The sequence below is a fragment of the Neoarius graeffei genome, chromosome 27 (assembly GCF_027579695.1).
Source record: "Neoarius graeffei isolate fNeoGra1 chromosome 27, fNeoGra1.pri, whole genome shotgun sequence".
NCBI classification, from domain to species: domain Eukaryota; kingdom Metazoa; phylum Chordata; class Actinopteri; order Siluriformes; family Ariidae; genus Neoarius; species Neoarius graeffei.
In genome coordinates, this window is record NC_083595.1 from 36,779,292 (window position 1) to 36,803,572 (window position 24,281).

The window sequence follows — 24,281 nt, forward strand, 5'->3', positions numbered from 1 at the left end:
CCAAGCCTCATCCCTTATTTTTTTTCCCACAGATCCAATCTTTATCTTGATGGTTCATACCTTAGCAGTGGGAAGACCCTCATATGTATTTGTTTTTTCAATACTGTTGCATGTATGATCCATATGTGGCATGAATAACATATGACTTACGTCTGCCTCTTGACCAGGAAATTGCAAGTTCTACTCATGGTCAGGTCATACGGTACCAAAGACCACTATCAAAATGGTACCTAGTTCCATCTGGTGAGGCACGCTGCAATACAGATGCAAGTAGGGAGTCAAACTTTTGTGGTTACCACAGGACCAGCCCACCACTGTAACCCTCGCTATGTAGTACGTGAAAGGCCGAGGGCTACTGAAACGGAGATCGGCGCCACCCAATGTGCCTTAAGGGCCTAGTTAGTACTGGGATGGCAGACTGCTTGGGAAGACCAGGTCCTGGCATGGAAGGGACTTTGATGATATTAACAGTTATTAGAAAATATTGTCGGAATGTCAAAACAAATATAAAAATAGTCTCAATGAGGCTGTAGCTCATACCAGCTACTGTTGATGTGTGTGATTTTGAAATCCGATCAATCCTATGGGAGCAGTAGTGATTTTTGTGAACTTGCATATCACCTTTATGTAGCTACATCCATGGCAGGTGGTGCCACCTGGTGAACAATTCTTGTTGGAATATGTCTTTAGAGTCTTCTGGGTGAGTTTCAGTGAAGACATCCTAGCAGTTTACGAAGAGTAGCGTTTGATGTGACGAGTCATCCAAAAATTTCAGATGCCCATAAAATCGTAAATATGACAGATGGCGCCACCATCTTGACAACTTTTATGTACACCCACCTGGATACCATGGTATGTGAGTTTGATCAAAATCTGATCAATCCTGTTGGAGGAGTAGCGATTTTTGTAAATTGTGGACGGGCGACACGTGATCGCATAAGCTCATCTGACCTGGCCTGCGGCCGGATGAGCTAATAACCGCACGAAAATAATAATAATTTAAAAAAAGAACAAGAAAAAAAAAAATCTCTAGTTGAGACCCAGTATGAACTTCAGTGATGCAGCTGACGTTGAGGAACTGCCAGACCATGCTGTCTTTTTTTGGGACCGTAGTCATAGGGTTCATATTTATTTATAAATCTAAATACAGATACAGCACAGTACAGATATCTGAGGCACTAAACAGATACCGATACAGGCCCTGCATTACACCCCTACACACATCCAGTATTTACACGATTTTGATATAATGCTTTGGATGGATTAGTTATATAAGAAACCAGCCGATAAAACAAGCAGACCACAGAAAACACCAGCGGTCTGATGGTAAATATTTGATGCTTATATAATGTGCTCCCCCCTCACAGTTCCACGGTTAAAGGTTATAAAGCGAAGATAATCACTCTCTTTAATTGGCTCCAAGGAAGCAGTTAAACTTAAAAATAGTGTTCCCTGACCTACGATCGGGCTCCATTGACCTTATTAGCTTGAGCTTTATGGTAACGATCAGGCACAGAAGGGCCAAAGTCGTCATGGAATAATGCTGAGAGGTTGGTTTTTTTCTCATCCTTGTGTGTGTCTGTGTGTGCAGTTCTGCTGCTGGGGATCTTTCTGTACACACGCTGGCGGAGCTACAAGGGCCTGAAGGAGGGCGTTTATCACGTTTCTGCTCACCACGATGGCTGGGAGGACATCCGCGAGAACGTGCTCAACTATGACGAGGAAGGAGGGGGCGAGGAAGATCAGGTGAACGCCTCCTCACTGATGGCTTCATTAAAACAGTTAACAATGCACCGTCTTGTCAGTGACTCCGAAAGTGTGCCATATTTTTCATAGCATACCATGCCACAGCAAGAATGTTAGAGTTAAACATGAATGGTCCATGTCGCTATGACAACCAATGGTGGAACGTCCAAAAAGTCTGACCGAAACACAGTTGCCATGACGGCTCATGTGGAACTGTCTCCACGGCAACCTTTAACATCAGCAGCCCACCCAATCCGGTTTTCATGCCGACTCGTAACTGTTGAAAGCTGAACGTTTCAAGATACCGTGACAGCTTGACATTTTACTTGTGACATTTTTAGTGAAATTGTATGCACTGGGGAGAAAAGCTCAAAAAGTTTATTCTATCCGAGATGGGGGTGGGGAGGGAGTGACGACGAGAAAGCATTGCTACTGAGTGAAAAGAAATGTGCCAACTGATGTCAGCAGGTGGTCGAGTCCTTTTCTTTGTCGAGGCTTTTATAGTGCAGTGTCTCATTTTCAGACACGTTATTGTAGAAAGCAAGGTGTAACATGATTATCACATACACAACCTGATTGCCTTTTGTTTCTCTAAGTCTTCAAACATCACATAATTAATTTCTACACACCCATACCTGGGATGCTCACACTGCTCTGGGTACATTTGGGATGTAATTGAATGCAACTGCTGTACAGGATTAGAAATGAATCCAAAAAGGACACGAAAGGGACGAGTTTTTAGTTCAAATGGACACAAGTAAGGGGGCGGCACGGTGGTGTAGTGGTTAGCACTGTCGCCTCACAGCAAGAAGGTTCTGGGTTCGAGCCCCGTGGCCGGCGAGGGCCTTTCTGTGCAGAGTTTGCATGTTCTCCCCGTGTCCGCGTGGGTTTCCTCCGGGTGCTCCGGTTTCCCCCACAGTCCAAAGACATGCAGGTTAGGTTAACTGGTGACTCTAAATTGACCGTAGGTGTGAATGTGAGTGTGAATGGTTGTTTGTCTCTCTGTGTCAGCCCTGTGATGACCTGGCGACTTGTCCAGGGTGTACCCCGCCTTTCGCCCGTAGTCAGCTGGGATAGGCTCCAGCTTGCACGCGACCTTGCACAGGATAAGTGGCTACAGATGATGGATGGATGGATGGATGGACACAAGTAAGTGGTCAGGTATGCAGCTTGAAGACAAGCAAAAACCGCGAACATGTGGTGCTGCAAGACGCATTTACATAGTTCCTTCATTCATCCTCAGTAACTGCCTGGTCTGGGTTGTACTGGCTAAGCTACTATTTGTTTATATTTACATTTATGTCAGCTAGCAGGTGCCTTTATCCAGAGTAACTTAGTTATTTAATTATAGTTCGGGTTTTTGCCCAAACTGATAATCGCATCATCAGTTTTTCTTTGGCTAATCAGGCATACGGTACGCCACCACTCTTGCCAGAGCAGTTGAGGGTTAGGTGCCTTGCTCAAGGGCACTTGAGCCAGTCCTGCTGGTTCAGGGAATCGAACTAGTGACCTTTTGGTCCCAAAGCTTCCCCTGTTCCCATGGCAACTTACAGAAGTTCTTTGAAGTATCTAACAATAAATACCGGTTCACAAGGTCAGGGACTAAGAGTACCATCAGTCGAAACATCTTGTGCAATCTGAGCCAGAGCCAGAATTCACAGACCATGCTGACAACAACAAATAAACAAATTCCCTTCTGGTCTAGACCATGCCCACTCCAAGTTTAAGTCCAAATACAGATAAGGACAGATAATAAACATTATTTCTTTTTATCTTATCTTCCTCAGGATTGGGTTTGATTCTCTCTTGAGAAAGGTACCAATTTTAGGGGTCTTGGCAGAGGCATCATGATCCACTATGCTGAATTATAAGATTGCACTCAGTCTCTGTCAGAGCGCTAACACTCACTCTCTCTCTCTCTCTCTCTCTCTCAGGTGAGGTGTACTCATAGACACTAATCAGGCTTTAGCATTAGTGGCATGAGTCAGGATTTATGTCATTAACGTTTAACAGAAGAATGCATTCTGTAATGAAGACACAGAGCCTCTTACGCTGCCTTCTGATCTTATTAGCCAATGGATCAAGAGTTGTTTATGTTACATATTTCATATGCTGACATGAAAAAGAACCGCTGTAGAAAGCATGTCGTATTAGCTTTAATGAATGAATCTGCCTCTCAAATAAACCGTATTTAGTTCTTAATTGTCTTCTCGTCCTTTCTTCCATTTCCCTCAGAATGCTTATGACATGGCAGAACTGCAGAAGTCCCTGCAGCCAAGTCCGGCCCAGTCTGTGCAGTACAGTCGCTCTCGAGCCCTCCATCATTATCACGCCCCTATCCAGCAGCAACAACACCACCTCCACCAGTCGGACCCACCATCCCGAGCTCCAACAGCTACAAGCACTTCCTCTGTGTCGTCCAGCAGTACTACCCTGCGCAGAGACGTGCCCCTGAACCACGCTCCGGCCCAGGGCCAGTGTGCCGCCCCTGCAGCTGCCCGAACCGCCCAGCTCGCCCGCAAGAGCTTGTCCTTCTCCAGCCAGGACCTAGCACGCTACTTGTGCGAGATCATCCGAGATGCTGAGCAACACGCAGACTCTGCGCCTGCTGACTCGCTTCAGGTGTTCTCTACTGAAGGTGGAGGTTCTCCAGCTGGTTCACTCAGCTCCTTTAGCTCAGCTGGTCTGGATGAGAGCAGCGCTGCCGGACACGAGTGCCTCAAAGATTGGGGGCCACGCTTCGATAAACTCCGAGCGCTTTACGAGAGGGCAGAGGCTAGCGACCTCTAAGCACACGTTGTATGTGCAGCAGAAGGACTACACTCTGGAAGATTTTTCTGGAAAATGTGAGCGTCAGGGATGGACCCAGAATCACAGGGAATTTTTTTTTTTTTCTTTTAAAGCCGAACAAGGTCTGCTTTGCTTTCTGTCCTTGTTCGGGATTGTGATTCTTTACAAAACATTTCTCCTGAGATCTGAGTGAAATGGACACAGGGCTGGGGTCCCTGGACTATCAATGAGCCACAAATGGGAAATGCCAGTCAAAGAAAATGTGTCCGTATATGACACTTATTCTTGCCCTGCAAAAAAAAAAAAAAAAACTTTTCAGCCGCAACTCGTGGGTGACAATGATGGAAAGTGATGGCATCCACTAACTTTGAGTCCTATTGGAGAAAAGCCTCACACGCTGATCTTTCCTTATGTGCTGTCCTACATGTCTGCATTCTATAAGTGTTTTGAATAAAAAGGGAAAGTGCTTGGACATTTAAGACGTCCACAGCCCCCCCACCCCCCCTCCCAACGTCCTTCCTTGGTTTGTTTTTCGAAATGTGTTTGCTACTTGTGCTGTCAAAGTACCTACAACGTTCATCAGTTACACCTCCGAACTCAGTCACAGCTTATTTTTTTATTCACACCACTCTCCTCATAAATTTTAACTCCCCTTCAGATGGCGGGAAGGAGCGACTGAAAAAAATTAGGAGGATGTGGTACGAAGCACTAAAGAAAATGAGGTTGAGAGCAGGCTTATTGTTCAGCCTTTTCCACAAAGTTTGATGGGAATACAAATTGTGCCCTGTCCCTTGAGCGGATTCGGAATACAAATGTGTTTAGGACACGGGAGGTCCATGTTGGAGCAGGATCTAGATGAGCGTTTCAGAGGCCTTTACTACAAAGTTTGTACAAAAGAGCTAAATACATTTCATAAATATATGTGGACCTGTCTTTATTTTTTTTTCCCCTCCGAGACTGGGCTGGTGTTAGAACCTGAATTCTGCATCGGAGCTGCTGTCGGTGGTACGAGCCCACCCAGTGAGGTTCCACTCCATTTTGCTCCCTTTAGGAAGCATTATGTCCTTAACAAAAACCTGCACAGCATGTGGCATTTTTACTCCTGGCAAAAGAACTATAACTGGAAAGTGAGCATTTATTATCCCCCCCCCGAAACACCACGCAAACCCTGCTGGGAAACTTGATGAACCTCGGTATAAAGATGAATTCGGCCCAGAACATTTGGAATAAAAGTTGGAGGTAAGAGAACGGCGAGCTCCTGACACTAAACATTTGTGCACAACCCATTTTATAGGGTTCATGAAGCAGCACAAGGCGTGAAAGTTTGCTGTGCCGCTTTTTGCCCATCTTAAATGGAATACAGAAAAGTCACACAACCTCCTCCTGTGAGGTCGCAAATGCCAACATTGTACTCTATGCATCCTGAGGTTACCTTTCTTCCCCTGACTCTCCGTCGTTTTTCTTTTTTCACTTTCATTCCAGCATGTTTTTTGTTGTGCAGCTCTTAATGTGGAGCATGACAGTGAAGCTGTGGTGTGTAGGAGTGTGCTAAAAGACATCAGAGCGCTAATCCTAATACGAACTGAACGCTCACTGTCATGCTGCAAACCAAAGCATCTCGCGAGATGGAGAAATGGCTGGAAAAGTCGTCACTCTTATTAAGGAGCTCAAAAGTGCCAATTTTTCCAGAGGCATCAACATAAAGCTCGGAAACGGTACTCGCGTTTTCACAGACAAGGTAAAGGAGCCACCAGGACTGCAGTTCAGATTCCTCCTCAGAAAACGACTGAAGAGAGGAAAAGGAAGACGAAGAAGAAGAAGAAGAAAAAAAAAACACGTGAGGTGAAAATATTTGAGGTAGACCAACAATCTCCCAGGTTTTCTCTCATCTCAGACAGATCAGTGTCCTCTTAATTTCACAGGCATATTTTTTGTGGTGAATATACTGTATAGTACTGCATATTGTGAGATGTTTTTACCTCATTTGTACATATCAAAGAAATGTACTGCTTTTCAAAGAAATATCAAGATCCCGTTTGAGGAATATCAAGATATCAAGCTTCTGCTGTTGAACGTGAGCTTGTATTTTATCATTTTCCTTTTTTAAAGGCATATTTCTTTTCAGTGGGTGAAAATAAATATATTGACGTTTTGCATTTTTCTTTCTCAATAAATAAAGTTATTTACTACTATTCTCATTTCAGTGCTATCACTTTATATATTATATATTTTAACGTCACGATTTAAGTTTTTTTTTTCTCTCTTTTGTTAATGAGTAAATGTTCTGGGGTGGGTTTCCTGAAAACCTCTTAAGGCTAAGAGCATCTTTAACTGACTCTTAGGATCCATCGTTAAGCTAATGTTGTTTTCACGAACAACGTCGTAGCCAAAGTAGTACTTTTAGGCCCTGTCCACACGGCAACGGATTCAGGTGAATCCGATAAAATTGTTTATCGTTTCGGCCTGGCGTCCACACGGCACCGGTGTTTTGGGTGCCCCAAAATGAAATCTTTTGAGAACGGGTTCCAGAGTGGAAAGATCTGGCAACGGCGCCGTTGCGAAGTCGTCTGGATGAGTAGAACGGATTTGTTTACGATGACGTCACAACCACATGTGCTTCACACCGGGTAGAAGTGTAACGAACTCGATGCGAGTTGTCAACAAATCCTATAACTTGGTTCATGAAACGTGCTTACAAAATATTTTCACTGTGAATATTTATTGTGTAATGGTGCAAAGAGAGAGAGAGAGAGAGAGAGAGAATAGCCCTTAGGGCAGAGTCAATCCCGCCAGCAAAAATAGGGGGAAAAAAAGGAGCGATCTCACCTCTTCAGATGTTGGTTTAAGTCCTACAATACATTTCTCAAAAAGGGCGTAGAAGAACAAACTAATCCATCAACGTGTAGCATTCAATTTATTCCGGACCATTAAAGACGCCGCCTTCCGCGTAGAATCATACGTCATCCTCGCCGCCATATTGGATAGGTCAAAGCGGAGAATAAAGATGCCTCATTCATGTGCTGCGTTTAACTGTACCAACAGGTTTGCCGTCCAAACGAGATCACATGGGATTACCTTTCACAGGTGAGACTGCAAAAATACTTTTCATTGTATTTGGTCATTATAATGTAATTTTACAAACAGATTTTTCTGACTTTGTGGCTAATATGAAGTCTCGCGCATAATAGTTTATGCGCATGCGTCCTTACTTCTTCTATTGTTCTGGTGTCTCCGAAGGGACCGTCTTACAGCGCCCCAAGAGGTGTGGCATGTGTATTGCATTGTTTTCAGCAAGCGTTGCGTTGCCATATGGACCTGATATTTTACTGATCCATTGCCCATGTGGACGCGATATTTTTTTTAATAACATCTCGTTGCCGTTGTCGTGTGGATGTAGCCTTAGTTTGCTCTGAACGTACCATGGACCTGGATCACTCTTTCACAACAAAGAGCGTCTCCTCACAACCAAATACACAGAATGCGCATACACCTCCGCGGGACTCTCACAGTCAGTGGGCGGAGACTGGTGTTGAATCTGCTGCTGGGGTTCAATTATTTTTCTTGTACATCGAGTTAATTATTAAATAAATATATGTAAAACATTATGAATACATTTCAATATGTTATGGAATTACGTATGGATATTGTAATGTCACACTGATATCGCTACATTTTAATCAAATTTAACTCCATGAGATGAGTGATTATGTCATAAATGAGACTTTGTGTGTGTATATGTATTGGCACTGTGGATAACATTCGAAATGAGACTGTCAATGACGGCGTAGCTCACTCCAGTCCTGTCTAGTCCAGAGGGAACAATTTAAAGTGGGCCACCTTGCGTAATAAATTTTGCAAGCTATATACAGAAGCTATATCCAGCCTAGGAGTACTGACCTATTTGCCAAAAAGAATCCAAAACGGTGAGGAATTGACCGACAAGAAGCGATTTTTGTTGAACTGCTCATTAAGGCTTAATTAGTCCATAACTTCATTAATAATTGTAATGATGAAGCAAATCTGGGTAGAAGTTCTATGCACCCTAGGTACCCCTACCTTCATACCAGAAAGAATCAAAATCAGTGAAGACTTCAGGGAGAAGAAGCGATGTGTGTGGAAACTGCTCGTTAGGGCTTAATTACTCCATATCTTCATTATTAATTGCAATTATGCAAATTTGGGTCGAAGCCATATGCATCCCAGGTAGACCTACCTTACTGCGAAGAAGAATAAAAATCGGTGAAGAATTGAGACAGAAGAAGCGATTTTCGTGAAATGTGGATGACACCAGACAACACGTGATGGCGTAAACTCATCGCCTGTCGGCCGGGTGAGCTACTAATCCTAACTGCATGTTTGAGTAACAGTGAAATGAGCAGGCACAGGGAAAACATTTGCTTTAATCTTTAACTGCTTATTTGCTCATTCGTGTTTGGAATAAAAAAAATGTTGACTGTCCAAAAATGTAAAATAGTTTCAATTATTAATTACCACATTATATATGTAATGCTTAACAACGATATAGTAACATAATTTAACACCATTTCATTGGGGTTTGGTAAAAAAAAAAAAAAAGACCACCATGTGACCTCATCAACTGAATTTAGCAACTACTAATGCCTCTATCGAGGACACACGTTGCAAAGACACTCACAGCAAAGTTGCTCTTAAGACACCTTCTTATGAGTGAGTTCAGGATAACCACATACAGAGACAATGTTCATTGCTTAAGAGCATCTTTAAACTCCCTCTTTCGCCCTAAACTGCAACATTAGGGGTGTTCACACGGCACATATTTGCATCGATGCTGCACCGATGTATTTTGTTGCGATATATCTTATACCGGTGTAAATTTTGTGGAGCGTTCACACGTCACAAACCTGCTTACTAGAGAGAAGCGTGTTAGCACCGGTGCAGCCCCACTTGCGTTCACATGGCAGTTTTTGCGACCGTGCTATACGATAGTAATAATGCGGAAATTAAATATGCGCATGCGTGAAAATGTACTTCCTTTTTCCGGTTGTCAAGGCATCACCAAGCGCCGGGAAAACAACGTGGATGAAGACAGCAGTGTTGCCAGGTACTGCTGACGTTTTCCAGCCCAAAATATGTTCAAATCCACCAAAATGCACTTAAAACCGCCCAATCTGGCAACACTGGAAGACACGCTGTCTGTTGTTGTTGATATTCGCCATTTTGGAAGCGCAAAATACCAGGATGCAAATTATGCAATGCCCGTATGTAATCAACTCTCCTCACGCGTAGCGAGTCTACCCCTGTAGCGTTCAGACGTCCCATTTTATATCGGTGCTGCCCCGCAAACTAGCATTTACTCCGGAGTAAATTTCTTAAACCGCCTCCCGAGCAGGGTTAGATTTGCACCAGTTTAAGCAGCTTTCAGGGGCTACACCGGTATAACTTTGTACCGTGTGAACGCTCTACCGGGGCAGCCCCGGTGCTATACCGGAGTAAAAGTTGCCGTGTGAACACCCCTTCAATCGGAAAACCTACCCGTCCCCCCCAGGGGGGAATTATCATGATTGTTGGTCAAAATGCCCGAACAGAAAGCAGGATTTGAAAATTTCATTAGAAAATCTAACGTGACAAGGAACTAGGACTGCATCATAAAATCCAAGCGCCGACTTACTTCCACCATGCAAATATCTTAAGAATGATGATGCATGTAGGGTTGGGATCATTTCCAATTTGCATCCTCATACACTCCAAATTGTTTGATGAGGGTAAAAAAGTTTGTGTGTGTCTGTGCCTTATTATTTAATTTCGCATTCAACAGCGAGGGGAAAAAGAAACCCTCATACTCTGAGTGACAAACGATAATGAGCAGTGTTCAGCTTGTAATCGTTTGGGAAGAATAACAATGAGATGTTCTCTTTATTAGTGCCTGTTTGAGCTGCGTACGTTTCAGACGTCATGGTGTTTTGAATTTGAACAATGAAGACAGAACATTCAACGAACAAATCTTTTTTTATTAGAAAACAAAAAAGATAACCATTTAAATGATGACCTTGTACAACTACTTATACACACAAACCATCACAGGATCAAGCTAGTGCAATTCAGCACCTTCAGTGAACAATGCCCGAGGATCTGAAACAAATATAACGTCCTTTTGCCATCCTCACAAGTGAGTGATCTCAGATATACGACTAAGGCCCTGGTTTATTCCCAGCCCAAAAAAAAAAAGTGTCAAAAATCACTTTCTTGGGAAAGTGGAATGTCTCGTCTCATGTATTGGTGACCCAGAAACCTAAACAAATAGGCTATAAAAACTGGTAAACAATGTATGATGAGCAAGTTCGCTAAATCAGTGCATTAAGGGAAATGAGTAATTAATCAAGTAGCACATCGTATTTGCATCCTTATATAAAGGTAAGGTCGTTGGCTATGAGCTGTACTGTCCTGTCTTCACATCACATGTAGAAGATGTTATCTAAGTCTGGAGCGCATTTTTATTTCCACAACTCCACACTTGTATATTATACATGTGCTATGTGGGGGGGGGGGGGGGGTAAATCCTATTATTCTATCCACATTCACTGGATATGAGCAACCGCGCGCTCTGATTGGCTACTCTACTACTAGGCTATCAACTCATATACCATAAGTAGAGAAAAACAAAATGGCAGAGCGTGATGCAGAACCAACCGAGGACGAAATAAAAAACTTTACTCCCCCCAAAAACCAAAAAAGCAACAAAATATGGAATAAAAGTATTTGAGGGTAAGAACATATTTAAAACATTTTTTCAAGAATTATTACAGCATTTTTTCACAAATTGCTAATATCTCCTGTTCCACACTCCAGCCGTCAGTGGCGTCAACGCACCTTTAAGTTGGTTTGCCAACCACCAAAAAACCCCAAAGAAGAAGAAAATAGTGAAATAAAAACTCTACTCAAAAACAAAACCCCCCCAAAAAGAAAAAAGCAACAAAATATGGAATGAAATTATTTGATGGTAAGAACATCTCTTTTTTTTCAAGAATTATTATTATAGCATTTTCGCAAATTGCTCCTGTCATTTCACCGGTTTGTTTACATTCTAAGCGGAATTTATTTTGTCGGACGTTTTGTGTAAAGTTTTTATTTATCGAATTTGCAAAAAAAAAAAAAAATGCAGGCGGCATGGTGGTGTAGTGGTTAGCGCTGTTGCCTCACAGCAAGAAGGTCCTGGGTTCGAGTCCCGTGGCCGGCGAGGGCCTTTCTGTGTGGAGTTTGCATGTTCTCCCCGTGTCCGCGTGGGTTTCCTCCGAGTGCTCCGGTTTCCCCCACAGTCCAAAGACATGCAGGTTAGGTTAACTGGTGACTCTAAATTGAGCGTAGGTGTGAATGTGAGTGTGAATGGTTGTCTGTGTCTATGTGTCAGCCCTGTGATGACCTGGCGACTTGTCCAGGGTGTACCCCGCCTTTCGCCCGTAGTCAGCTGGGATAGGCTCCAGCTTGCCTGCGACCCTGTAGAACAGGATAAAGCGGCTACAGATAATGAGATGAGATGAAAAAAAATGCTGTTTCTCAAAATCCAGTGAATGTGGATTGAATAAAAACAGTTATTCCACTCAGTCTCGTTATACATGGATTATAGCTCATGCACGATTTGATTTCGTGGAATAACTTAAGTCGCTTGGACACAAAACGCACTTATTCCTCTAGTGATTCGTTCACCCTTGTACAAAATTGCACGTCACATTAAATACAGGAGGCAAAAGCTGATCAAAACACAACGTGAAAGCAAAATAAAACCACATAGATGTGACTGTGTTCTACCGATTATTTAAACGTGCATGAAAACCTTTTCACAAATAAATGGCAGATATAATATAATTCAAACTCGACACAGTATTAAGTTCGGAGAAACTGAATTATTTAGATACACGACAGTGACATTAAAAAGCGTTCCCCATATCAAGGCTTCCTCAATGGTTTTGTTTTGCCTTTCACAGATTTAATTGCTGCCCTTTGGCTGTATTAATTTGCCCATGCAGTCGTCATCCCTCAGGTGACTTTCAGGTTAGAAAATCAGACTGAAAGTGTAAAATAAATCCATTTGCAAAAACACCCTGTATTTTGCACTTCTATGTAAAGAAATGTCACGCCCTTGTGTATTTGTTAGGGCAAACGCCTTAAATGAACGTGTCATTTTTCCAATTTGAGGAACACAATCCTCCACAGAGACAGTTATTAAATCAGCACGTTGCACGTTCTGACACACACACCTTTCGTAAATCAGGGCCTCGGAGCGTTAAATTGGAATGTTCCATCGTAATCAATACCAAGAGTCCTGTAATAAAACAGAGAGCTCTCGTACTTTACCTCCATTAGAACACTGTTTTATTTCAGCCTGCTGATTTCACTCAGCATGAACTGAGGAGCTTTATGGACCGACCGTGTGGGTCTACGGATAAATGTATTCCACTGAAAGTCTTTTGAGGATTTCTGTTCGAGATGATGTGAAGAACATCAAAGAATGGATTTAGGGCATGATGGTGCAATCCATACCAGATAGATTTCAATAGTACCCTGGGCCTGAAACAGTCGGAGAAATACATTCAAACTAAACTGCACTGAACTATGCTTGTTTGGCTGCTGCACTGGGAGGACTGGGAAAACTTCTTTTGCAAATATCAAATTCATTAAAGACTTAATGGAACAAAAAAGACCAAGTAAAAACACCATTAGTTAGGATTCATTTCTTGCAGATAGCATGCAATATATTACATCACCCTGTGTGTGTGTGTGTGTGTGAGACATTATATCTATCTACACTACCGTTCAAAAGTTTGGGGTCACTTTGAAATGTCCTTATTTTTGAAAGAAAAGCACTGTTCTTTTCAATGAAGATCACTTTAAATTAATCAGAAATCCACTCTATACATTGCTAATGTGGTAAATGACTATTCTAGCTGGGGCGGCACGGTGGTGTAGTGGTTAGCGCTGTCGCCTCACAGCAAGAAGGTCCTGGGTTCGAGCCCCGGGGCCGGCGAGGGCCTTTCTGTGTGGAGTTTGCATGTTCTCCCCGTGTCCGCGTGGGTTTCCTCCGGGTGCTCCGGTTTCCCCCACAGTCCAAAGACATGCAGGTTAGGTTAACTGGTGACTCTAAATTGACCGTAGGTGTGAATGTGAGTGTGAATGGTTGTCTGTGTCTATGTGTCAGCCCTGTGATGACCTGGCGACTTGTCCAGGGTGTACCCCGCCTTTCGCCCGTAGTCAGCTGGGATAGGCTCCAGCTTGCCTGCGACCCTGTAGAAGGATAAAGCAGCTAGAGATAATGAGATGAGATGAGACTATTCTAGCTGCAAATGTCTGGTTTTTGGTGCAATATCTCCATAGGTGTATAGAGGCCCATTTCCAGCAACTATCACTCCAGTGTTCTAATGGTACAATGTGTTTGCTCATTGCCTCAGAAGGCTAATGGATGATTAGAAAACCCTTGTACAATCATGTTAGCACAGCTGAAAACAGTTGAGCTCTTTAGAGAAGCTATAAAACTGACCTTCCTTTGAGCAGATTGAGTTTCTGGAGCATCACATTTGTGGGGTCGATTAAATGCTCAAAATGGCCAGAAAAATGTCTTGACTATATTTTCTATTCATTTTACAACTTATGGTGGTAAATAAAAGTGTGACTTTTCATGGAAAACACAAAATTGTCTGGGTGACCCCAAACTTTTGAACGGTAGTGTATGTATGTGTATATGGACAGGATAAACTGTATACGTGTCGCGCCACGGGATTTTTGTACCAGATGCTTTGTTTACAGCTTTGTTTACAGAAACGGCGTTGAAAATCACACAAAAAACAAAATGGCGGAGCGTTTTGCTGAACCAACCGAGGACAAAATTAAAACTCTACTCCCCCCAAAACCTCTCCAAAAAACAAACGAACAAAAAAATACAAAAAAGCAAAAAAAATGGTGTTTCAAAAAATTTGATATAATTTCACAATCTAATAACTTTGCCAATTCTTGTTCAATTGACCTCAAATTTTAACAGCATGTGTGGAAACAGGTCAAAATTTTATGTTTAATGTTTTTGGTTTTTATCTTTTTAGGTATCGAAATGCCATTCACTGGAAAAGAAAAGGCGTTTTGTGTGTTAAAGTGCGCTCGAACAAGCATTTTTTTTATTTACACCTCTAAGCACAAGTATAACACTAAAATATAATATAACTAAAAAAATCAATAAACTGTAAGTTAAAACCAAAACTAAAAATTTTGTAGAGAAAAAAATACATATGTAAATGTAATTTGGAAAGAGGTTCAGGAAGCCCTAGAATAACTTGAAAGCTAATATAGCTAGGGCTTCCTAGACTGAGAAGTGAGTAGTGATTTTTATTTTTATATATATATATATATATATATATATATATCAAACACATACACACACACAGGGGAGGAAAAAAAACAAAAAAAAAATATGAGACTAGACAAAAGAAGCAGGCAGTAGAATGAAATTTGTATAAATTGAATTGGCTTGTCAGTAGGTAGAAAAAAAAGTGATATAATTTTTTTCTTGAATGCTCTTTTAGGTAGCTGTTTGTCGGCGAGATCTACAGAGTTCCAAACTTTAACTCCTGTGAACCTAATATTAAAAGTACCAAAACTTGTACAACCCCGATTCCAAAAAAGTTGGAACAAAGTACAAATTGTAAATAAAAATGGAATGCAACGATGTGGAAGTTTCAAAATTCCATATTTTATTCAGAATAGAACATAGATGACATATCAAATGTTTAAACTGAGAAAATGTATCATTTAAAGAGAAAAATTAGGTGCTTTTAAATTTCATGACAACAACACATCTCAAAAAAGTTGGGACAAGGCCATGTTTACCACTGTGAGGCATCCCCTTTTCTCTTTACAACAGTCTGTAAACGTCTGGGGACTGAGGAGACAAGTTGCTCAAGTTTAGGGATAGGAATGTTAACCCATTCTTGTCTAATGTAGGATTCTAGTTGCTCAACTGTCTTAGGTCTTTTTTGTCGTATCTTCCGTTTTATGATGCGCCAAATGTTTTCTATGGGTGAAAGATCTGGACTGCAGCCTGGCCAGTTCAGTACCCGGACCCTTCTTCTATGCAGCCATGATGCTGTAATTGATGCAGTATGTGGTTTGGCATTGTCATGTTGGAAAATGCAAGGTCTTCCCTGAAAGAGACGTCGTCTGGATGGGAGCATATGTTGCTCTAGAACCTGGATATACCTTTCAGCATTGATGGTGTCTTTCCAGATGTGTAAGCTGCCCATGCCACACACACTAATGCAGCCCCATACCATCAGAGATGCAGGCTTCTGAACTGAGCGCTGATAACATCTTGGGTCGTCCTTCTCCTCTTTAGTCCGAATGACATGGCGTCCCTGATTTCCATAAAGAACTTCAAATTTCGATTCGTCTGACCACAGAACAGTTTTCCACTTTGCCACAGTCCATTTTAAATGAGCCTTGGCCCAGAGAAGATGTCTGCGCTTCTGGATCATGTTTAGATACGGCTTCTTCTTTGAACTATAGAGTTTTAGCTGGCAACGGCGGATGGCACGGTGAATTGTGTTCACAGATAATGTTCTCTGGAAATATTCCTGAGCCCATTTTGTGATTTCCAATACAGAAGCATGCCTGTATGTGATGCAGTGCCGTCTAAGGGCCCGAAGATCACGGGCACCCAGTATGGTTTTCCGGCCTTGACCCTTACGCACAGGGATTCTTTGAGATTCTCTGAATCTTTTGATGATATTATGCACTGTAGATGATGATATGTTCAAACTCTTTGCAATTTTACACTGTCGAACTCCTTTCTGATATTGCTCCACTATTTGTCGGCGCAGAATTAGGGGGATTGGTGATCCTCTTCCCATCTTTACTTCTGAGAGCCGCTGCCACTCCAAGATGCTCTTTTTATACCCAGTCATGTTAATGACCTATTGCCAATTGACCTAATGAGTTGCAGTTTGGTCCTCCAGCTGTTCCTTTTTTGTACCTTTAACTTTTCCAGCCTCTTATTGCCCCTGTCCCAACTTTTTTGAGATGTGTTGCTGTCATGAAATTTCAAATGAGCCAATATTTGGCATGAAATTTCAAAATGTCTCACTTTCGACATTTGATATGTTGTCTATGTTCTATTGTGAATATTTACAGTTTGTACTTTGTCCCAATGCGGCACGGTGGTGTAGTGGTTAGCGCTGTTGCCTCACAGCAAGAAGGTCCGGGTTCGAGCCCCGTGGCCGGCGAGGGCCTTTCTGTGCGGAGTTTGCATGTCCTCCACGTGGGTTTCCTCCGGGTGCTCCGGTTTCCCCCAAAGACATGCAGGTTAGGTTAACTGGTGACTCTAAATTGACCGTAGGTGTGAATGGTTGTCTGTGTCTATGTGTCAGCCCTGTGATGACCTGGCGACTTGTCCAGGGTGTACCCCGCCTTTTGCCCGTAGTCAGCTGGGATAGGCTCCAGCTTGCCTGCGACCCTGTAGAACAGGATAAAGCGGCTAGAGATAATGAGATGAGATGAGACTTTGTCCCAACTTTTTTGGAATCGGGGTTGTATGTACTTTTGGTAAATAATAAGATCGCTTAGCGGCAAGTCTTGTTTGATAATTGTGTTTTGTTGAGAATGAAATGAAAAAGGGGTCAAAGACAACAGGAAGTTCGACACAGTTGAACAAGTCAAAAATTTGTGAAATCGTTCATGGAATCCACATACCTTTGAATTTCTCATTCAAATTTTGAGGAATAAATCTTATATTGCTCAACTTTAAGCCTGTTCAGTTTCATTTGCCTCGACTGTGTAGTTTCTGGGATATTTATGTACATCTCAAATAATATCAAATTTTTTGAAACACCCTGTATCTTGCACTGTTTTCGCTGCCTGATCCAGTAACTATCAACGAATAATCAGCTCAATAGCGCCCCTACAGGATACAGTTACCACTTTTAACATCATCCATGACTGTGTTGGACTGAGGCTGGTTCTAGACGACTTGAGACAGGGACTGGTTTTAAATGACTCCCGTGTAGTTACTGTCCAGAACTGGAAATGAGTCAACACTCGACTCGACAGCGTCCATTCATTGTCCATGTCCTGACTGATTCTGAGTCCTGGTCTCCATGTTTTCAACACTGCATGTTCAGAGGTGAGAAAGAATAAACACACTAAAATATGGCTGACTAGCTTGTATCAACAACAGTTCTAGCTTTGTTGCTAACATTTTGTACAGCGTAAAGTTGGTCCCATGTTAGAAACAAAGTATCGGCGACTAATATTCTGACATAATTGGTTGGCACCATGCCAAATTCAATCAACGAGGCATCAAATTAAATCGCCTATAGCTGTTTTGCAAATCCATAGTCACAGTAGTGTCATTCTGGTCCAAAAATACACTTTCGACCTAGCTGAAACGTCATGGACATTTTGAAAGCTTTCTGCCTGGAACATGGACCATTTTGGGTTGCATGCACATGATTTCATGTCAGATTTACAGTAACGTCCCTTGGTCCAATTTCACTTTGGTTTGTATTTCCTGCATACGGAAAATACGCTTGGTCGTATATAACTCAAAATCCATAATCTGAGCATCTGGTATGAAAATCTGGTGCAATGATACGCAAATTTTTTGTAGCCGTTTCACACTTCAGGTGCCGTCTGTGCAAGTCAACATCATGTATTCGTACTAAATCTACCAGCATTTGTTAATCCAGTTAAAATCTTACACACAAAAGACTTTACATTTAAAAAAAAAAAATCTCAAATTTCATTTTCCTTCTACCATCACTCATGGCAACGTGCCAAGCACTAAATTACACCCTGGCTAATTAAATGGAACCAAAAAGCAATGATATTCACAGTGCTAGAGCCATTAGGCATTACAGTAAGAATTTATGGCACTTGTGCTGCACCCGTGACCAAGTCTGCCTCTTATTAGTCACTGTTAGAAGATCCGGAGAGCAGCAGACGTACGCTCGTGGACATGTGCGTGGAAACGTGCTCTGACAGTGAGCCGTGACTCCAACTACAGTGTAAAGACAACAATTCTCCCAACAGTTAGACCTATTCTCCGTGTATCACATGGAGTTTCTTTGTCTTTTTTTTTTTTAAACCCATGCCACATTTTTTTTCCCATTCAGTACGTGAGAAATGCACAGAGGAAACAGAAGGACAAAGTGTACCATGCTTCTTCTCAATAACTATGTTTTAGTAGCATATGTGTAAACATGTTTAATGCATAAGATCATGTCGAGGGTGTGAGGATGAAGGGAAGACAGAAAACAGACGGCAAGGGAAAGAAAAAAATGTTTTTTTCATCTCGTTCACTCACTATCTCCCTTGCTGTTCTTTAAACATGAGCTCCTGTTGCTTTAGAGAGTCTCATACCCACCCCACATCATCTGCCTGCACTGGATTAATCAGGCATCTGTCCCCACACACACACACACACACACACACACACACACACACCCCTACTGTGATCACTCGCTCACTAAATATTCCTCACAGGCAGCAGCGAGGTGGGTGGCTGATTTGGAGGAGGCGCTGTCCTTCGTCTATACACTCCCATCTTTTTTGCCTTTCTTCTTTGATTTCTTTAGCTTGTAGACATTAAATGTTTTATTGTGAAAGGCACGGGTGAAGAGGGTGGAGTAGGGTGGATCGCCGCTCTTTACAGCTTGGCAAAACCGTGGGTGAGGAGCTGGAACCAGGTCAGGGTCGTTCTCTCCAGGTCCGTCCATGATCTGAGGAGGGTTAAAAAAAAAAAGATTTTTTTTCCCCCTTTTTTTTTTTTTTACCCCCAAAGCCAGTTTGAATCAATTCCAAGCAAGGAGCTCTGAAGGTGACAGCGAAGCAAAGAACAAAAGAGGGCAGTGTGCGCTGTTCCAGGAAAATAATCAATGACAGGATGGTGCGAGACCACCTTTAAGCTGATTATTTTGCTATCACAGCACATCCCTGAGATGCTCTCCTCACAGCACAGCAATCAGCCAATTGGCCTATTACAATTTTTAAAATGGATGAATAAATGAATTTATTTTTTAGTCATATAATTTTCCGTTTATATATTTAATGATGTGGAACATTTGCAAGACAATTTAGCTCCAGGTTACGGTACAAAACAGTCATTTTTTAACCGGCTTGTTTTTTTTTTTTCCTCTCTTTCTTGAAATTAATGATAAAAACCCTGCAGCTTAGTGTGTTACAGAGAAACTAGAAGTCCTCCAACACTTGAAAATATTCAGTAAACATCTCCTGACATGAAACATCACCATATCATTGATATGGTTTTCTTTGTTATACTAAAATACTTTTCAGAAATCGTTTATCATTAGGATTCGATGATGTGGAACGTCCTCCGTATAAGTCTCTGTGAATTAGCTGTTACTATAGAAATGATAAAATATTAGAACAAGAATAGAATAAGGCGGCACGATGGTGTAGTGGTTAGCGCTGTCGCCTCACAGCAAGAAGGTCCTGGGTTCGAGCCCCGGGGCCGGCGAGGGCCTTTCTGTGTGGAGTTTGCATGTTCTCCCCGTGTCCGCGTGGGTTTCCTCCGGGTGCTCCGGTTTCCCCCACAGTCCAAAGACATGCAGGTTAGGTTAACTGGTGACTCTAAATTGACCGTAGGTGTGAATGTGAGTGTGAATGGTTGTCTGTGTCTATGTGTCAGCCCTGTGATGACCTGGCGACTTGTCCAGGGTGTACCCTGCCTTTTGCCCGTAGTCAGCTGGGATAGGCTCCAGCTTGCCGGCGACCCTGTAGAAGGATAAAGCGGCTAGAGATAATGAGATGAGAATAGAATAGATAGATTAGGGATAAAATTAGCTCATGTTTATGGTCATTAAAATTCTGTAAAGCTGCTTTGCGACAATTGTTAAAAGTGCTATAAAAATAAACTTGAATTAATAGAAACCTGTGATTAGATGGGGCGGCACGGTGGCGTAGTGGTTAGCATGGTCACATCACAGCAAGAAGGTTCCGGGTTCGAACCTAGTGGCCGACGAGGGCCTTTCTGTGTGGAGTTTGCATGTTCTCCCCATGTCTGCGTGGGTTTCCTCCGGGTGCTCCGGTTTCCCCCACAGTCCAAAGACATGCAGTTAGGTTAACGTGGGGCGGCCTTGGGCTGAGGTGCCCTTGAGCGAGGTACCGAACCCCTGACTGCTCCCCGGGCGCTCTAGTGTGGCTGCCCACTGCTCTGGGTGTGTGTGCATGTGTGTGTTCACTGCTTCAGATGGGTTAAATGCAGAGGATGAATTTCACTGTGCTTGAAGTGTGCATGTGACAAAGGTTTCTTCTTTTGTTTTTGTTTTTTTAAAGGTTTCTTCTCATTTGATTTACAGCCAGCACTAATTTCAGAGCTGCTGCTGGGGGGGGGCATTAACTAACTTATGATTTAAATTAAATCAGTTCTGACCAATCAGATTTGAGAATTCAACAGTGCTGTGGTGTGAGGAGCCTGATCTAAATGTGCATATTTACGTGTTTATTGGTGATGCAACAAGTCTGTCGTAGCTTTAATGCAACGTTCATGCTGCAGGTTTGTCTAGCCGCTTTTTCATCACATGTAGAAATCTGGCGCTTCTTACAGTTTACAAACCACCTAAATGCAGAATAAAGACTGTTTTCATTTTCTTTAGTATTTAAGGGGCTTTATTTAGAGCAAGAATTGGACTCGTGAGCCACCAGCGAGCCCATCACCATCCTTGATGACGGAAGGAAAGATCCTCGGAAACGAGAGACCGCCGACGACGAAAGGGCTTCAAGTAAAAAACAGGGAAAATGTCGCAAATAAATAAAATCTAGCACATCATGCTCATGACGACAACTAGAAAAACAACATCTGGGTGTAGTGGTGGTGTTCGTTAGCTAGCTATATTTATTTTTTGCATCTACAGTACCAGTGACCCCCCCCCAAAAAAAAACAAACAAACAAAACACCAAGAGTGCTCCGAGAGCACAATATCCCCTGCTACAATATATTGCAAACAAAATTGCAATATGTGTATTACTGTCCTATAACAAAGCCTTTTGCCAAGTTTTGTGAAATTCTTCCAAAAATTGTGAGAGGAGTTGATTTCAGACAGGACGGATGGATGGACGGACAGACTTCGCCACAACATAATCTCCCTTCGGGCCTTTCAGCGAGCGGGGGATAAAAAGTCCACAATAATCTTGAATTAATATTTAGCAGGTCCATCATTTCTTTTTCCAGACAAAATGATATGTATTCTACCTTACACACATTACATTACTGGCATTACTCACTCTTATCCAGTGAGATAGGTGCCTTGCTCAAGGGCACTTCAGCCATTCCTGCTGGTCCAGGGATTTGAACCGGCGACCTTTTGGTCTCAAAGCTGCTTTTCTAACCGTTAGGCCATGGCTTCCCCTTACTACTCTTCTGGTTCATGTTTGGAGTGTGAAGCAAAATTTACTGTTACTGAAATCAAATTCTGTTTTTACACTGACTGTGAAATGAAAAAGAAATATATTAAGTGTGGAAGGAAGCCAGGGTTGGTAGAGAAGAGGCCTGGGACAATTCTGAGGTAATCAGCTGGAAACTTGCGCATGAACAAAAGGTTGAACGTAATCAGGAAAGATACTGACCGCTACTACAGCAGCTGAATTAAAAAGGAATAAGGAACGTCTGTAAATCAGAAGGATTCAGAAATGAAGCTGTTGTTGACTGTTCGTGTCAAGAACAAAAGTTTTCAGGATATGAGTGGTACAGTACAGGATGCATTATTTATAAACTGTGGTTGGTTGAAGAGAGCAACTGGACTTGCTTGAAGATTCTTGAAAACGTTTCGCCTCTCATCCTAAAGGCATCCTCAGTTCTGTCGGACTAATAGGGAGTATCCAGTATTTATCCTCTCATGGATCATCATAGAATCCGAATCCGAATGCTGATGGCTGCGTTGTAGGTGGCTGATAAAAGATGTCATAGACACCCACCTCTGTTCAATGATGGTCGTTCCAGGTTGACAAAAATGAACGATCCTCTCTGGCTAAGATGTCTGCCAGTTTTCTGGAAGTCCTCTCATACTCCCGCACCAGTCGAAGGGATCTCATCCCAAAGTGCGTAGAAACATATCTGTGAAGATTCTCAGTCATCCAGGTACATAGTAATCTGTGGTTGGTAGAAGAGAGCAACTGGATTTGCTTGAAGATTCTTGAAAACGTTTCGCCTCTCATCCGAAAGGCTTCCTCTGACATCTTAGCCAGAGAGGATCGTTCATTTTTGTCAACCTGGAACGACCATCACTGAACAGAGGGGTGTCTATGACATCTTTTATCAGCCACCTACAATGCAGCCATCAGCATTCTGATTCGGATTCTATGATGATCCATGAGAGGATAAATACTGGATACTCCCTATTAGTCAGACAGAACTGAGGATGCCTTTAGGATGAGAGGCGAAACGTTTTCAAGAATCTTCAAGCAAGTCCAGTTGCTCTCTTCTACCAACCACAGATTACTATGTACCTGGATGACTGAGATTCTTCACAGATATTATTTATAAACGAATCGGGAGTACAGCATACGGAGAAAGATGATGTACATTATAAATTAATTAACGGGTTTGAAAAGTAAAAATTCCAACAAATCCATTTATTCATAGGTTTGAACCACTTACACTGCAAAAAACTGAATTTGGGGAGAAAATTCCTTAATACTAGTGAAATTATCTTGCAGCATGGACAGATAATTTTACTTGACCAGACATGTTGGAATAACTTGGTTGTAATCTAGAACTCATCTCATCTCATCATCTCTAGCCGCTTTATCCTTCTACAGGGTCGCAGGCAAGCTGGAGCCTATCCCAGCTGACTACGGGCGAAAGGCGGGGTACACCCTGGACAAGTCGCCAGGTCATCACAGGGCTGACACACAGACACAGACAACCATTCACACTCACATTCACACCTACGGTCAATTTAAAGTCACCAGTTAACCTAACCTGCATGTCTTTGGACTGTGGGGGAAACCGGAGCACCCGGAGGAAACCCACGCGGACACGGGAAGAACATGCAAACTCCGCACAGAAAGGCCCTCGCCGGCCCCGGGGCTCGAACCCAGGACCTTCTTGCTGTGAGGCGACAGTGCTAACCACTACACCACCGTGCCGCCGTAATCTAGAACTAGTTTTAATAATCTCAGAGTTGGTGTCTTGTGTTCTTCTAATAGGAAATGTTAGATCGTTTCAATGATATTCAAGATATTCTAACTTGTTAAGATATCATTTTTGCAGTATAGAAGAATACAAGACACCAACTCTGAGATTATTAAAACTAGTTCTAGATTGTAAGCAACTTATTCCAACATGTCTGGTCAAGTAAAATTATCTGTCCATGCAGCAAGATACAGTGGTGCTTGAAAGTTTGTGAACCCTTTAGAATTTTCTATATTTCTGCATAAATATGACCTAAAACATCATCAGATTTTCACACAAGTCCTAAAAGTAGATCAGGAGAACCCAGTTAAACAAATGAGACAAAAATATTATACTTGGTCATTTATTTATTGAGGAAAATGATCCAATATTACATATCTGTGAGTGGCAAAAGTATGTGAACCTTTGCTTTCAGTATCTGGTGTGACCCCCTTGTGCAGCAATAACTGCAACTAATCATTTCCAGTAACTGTTGCTCAGTCCTGCACACCAGCTTGGAGGAATTTTAGCTCATTCCTCCGTACAGAACAGCTTCAACTCTGGGATGTTGGTGGGTTTCCTCACATGAACTGCTCACTTCAGG

General features: G+C 42.3%; 2 protein-coding genes across 4 annotated transcripts in view; one reads left to right on the forward strand and one right to left on the reverse strand.

The window, feature by feature from the left end:
• Nucleotides 1-4,536, forward strand: part of si:ch211-186j3.6 (neural-cadherin) — a 556,420-nt gene extending 551,884 nt beyond the window's left edge. Inside the window, exons 32-33 of the mRNA XM_060911426.1 lie at nucleotides 1,592-1,746; nucleotides 3,982-4,536. Coding sequence (XP_060767409.1) covers nucleotides 1,592-1,746; nucleotides 3,982-4,536 — 710 coding nt within the window. The remainder of the gene's footprint in view (nucleotides 1-1,591; nucleotides 1,747-3,981) is intronic.
• A 12,043-nt stretch (nucleotides 4,537-16,579) lies between these two features.
• dpy19l3 (dpy-19 like C-mannosyltransferase 3) overlaps nucleotides 16,580-24,281 on the reverse strand; it is a 184,682-nt gene continuing 176,980 nt past the window's right edge. For all 3 annotated transcript variants that reach the window (XM_060911429.1, XM_060911428.1, XM_060911427.1), the window contains exon 19: nucleotides 16,580-19,265. In XM_060911429.1, coding sequence (XP_060767412.1) covers nucleotides 19,077-19,265 — 189 coding nt within the window. In that variant the 3' untranslated portion in view covers nucleotides 16,580-19,076. The remainder of the gene's footprint in view (nucleotides 19,266-24,281) is intronic.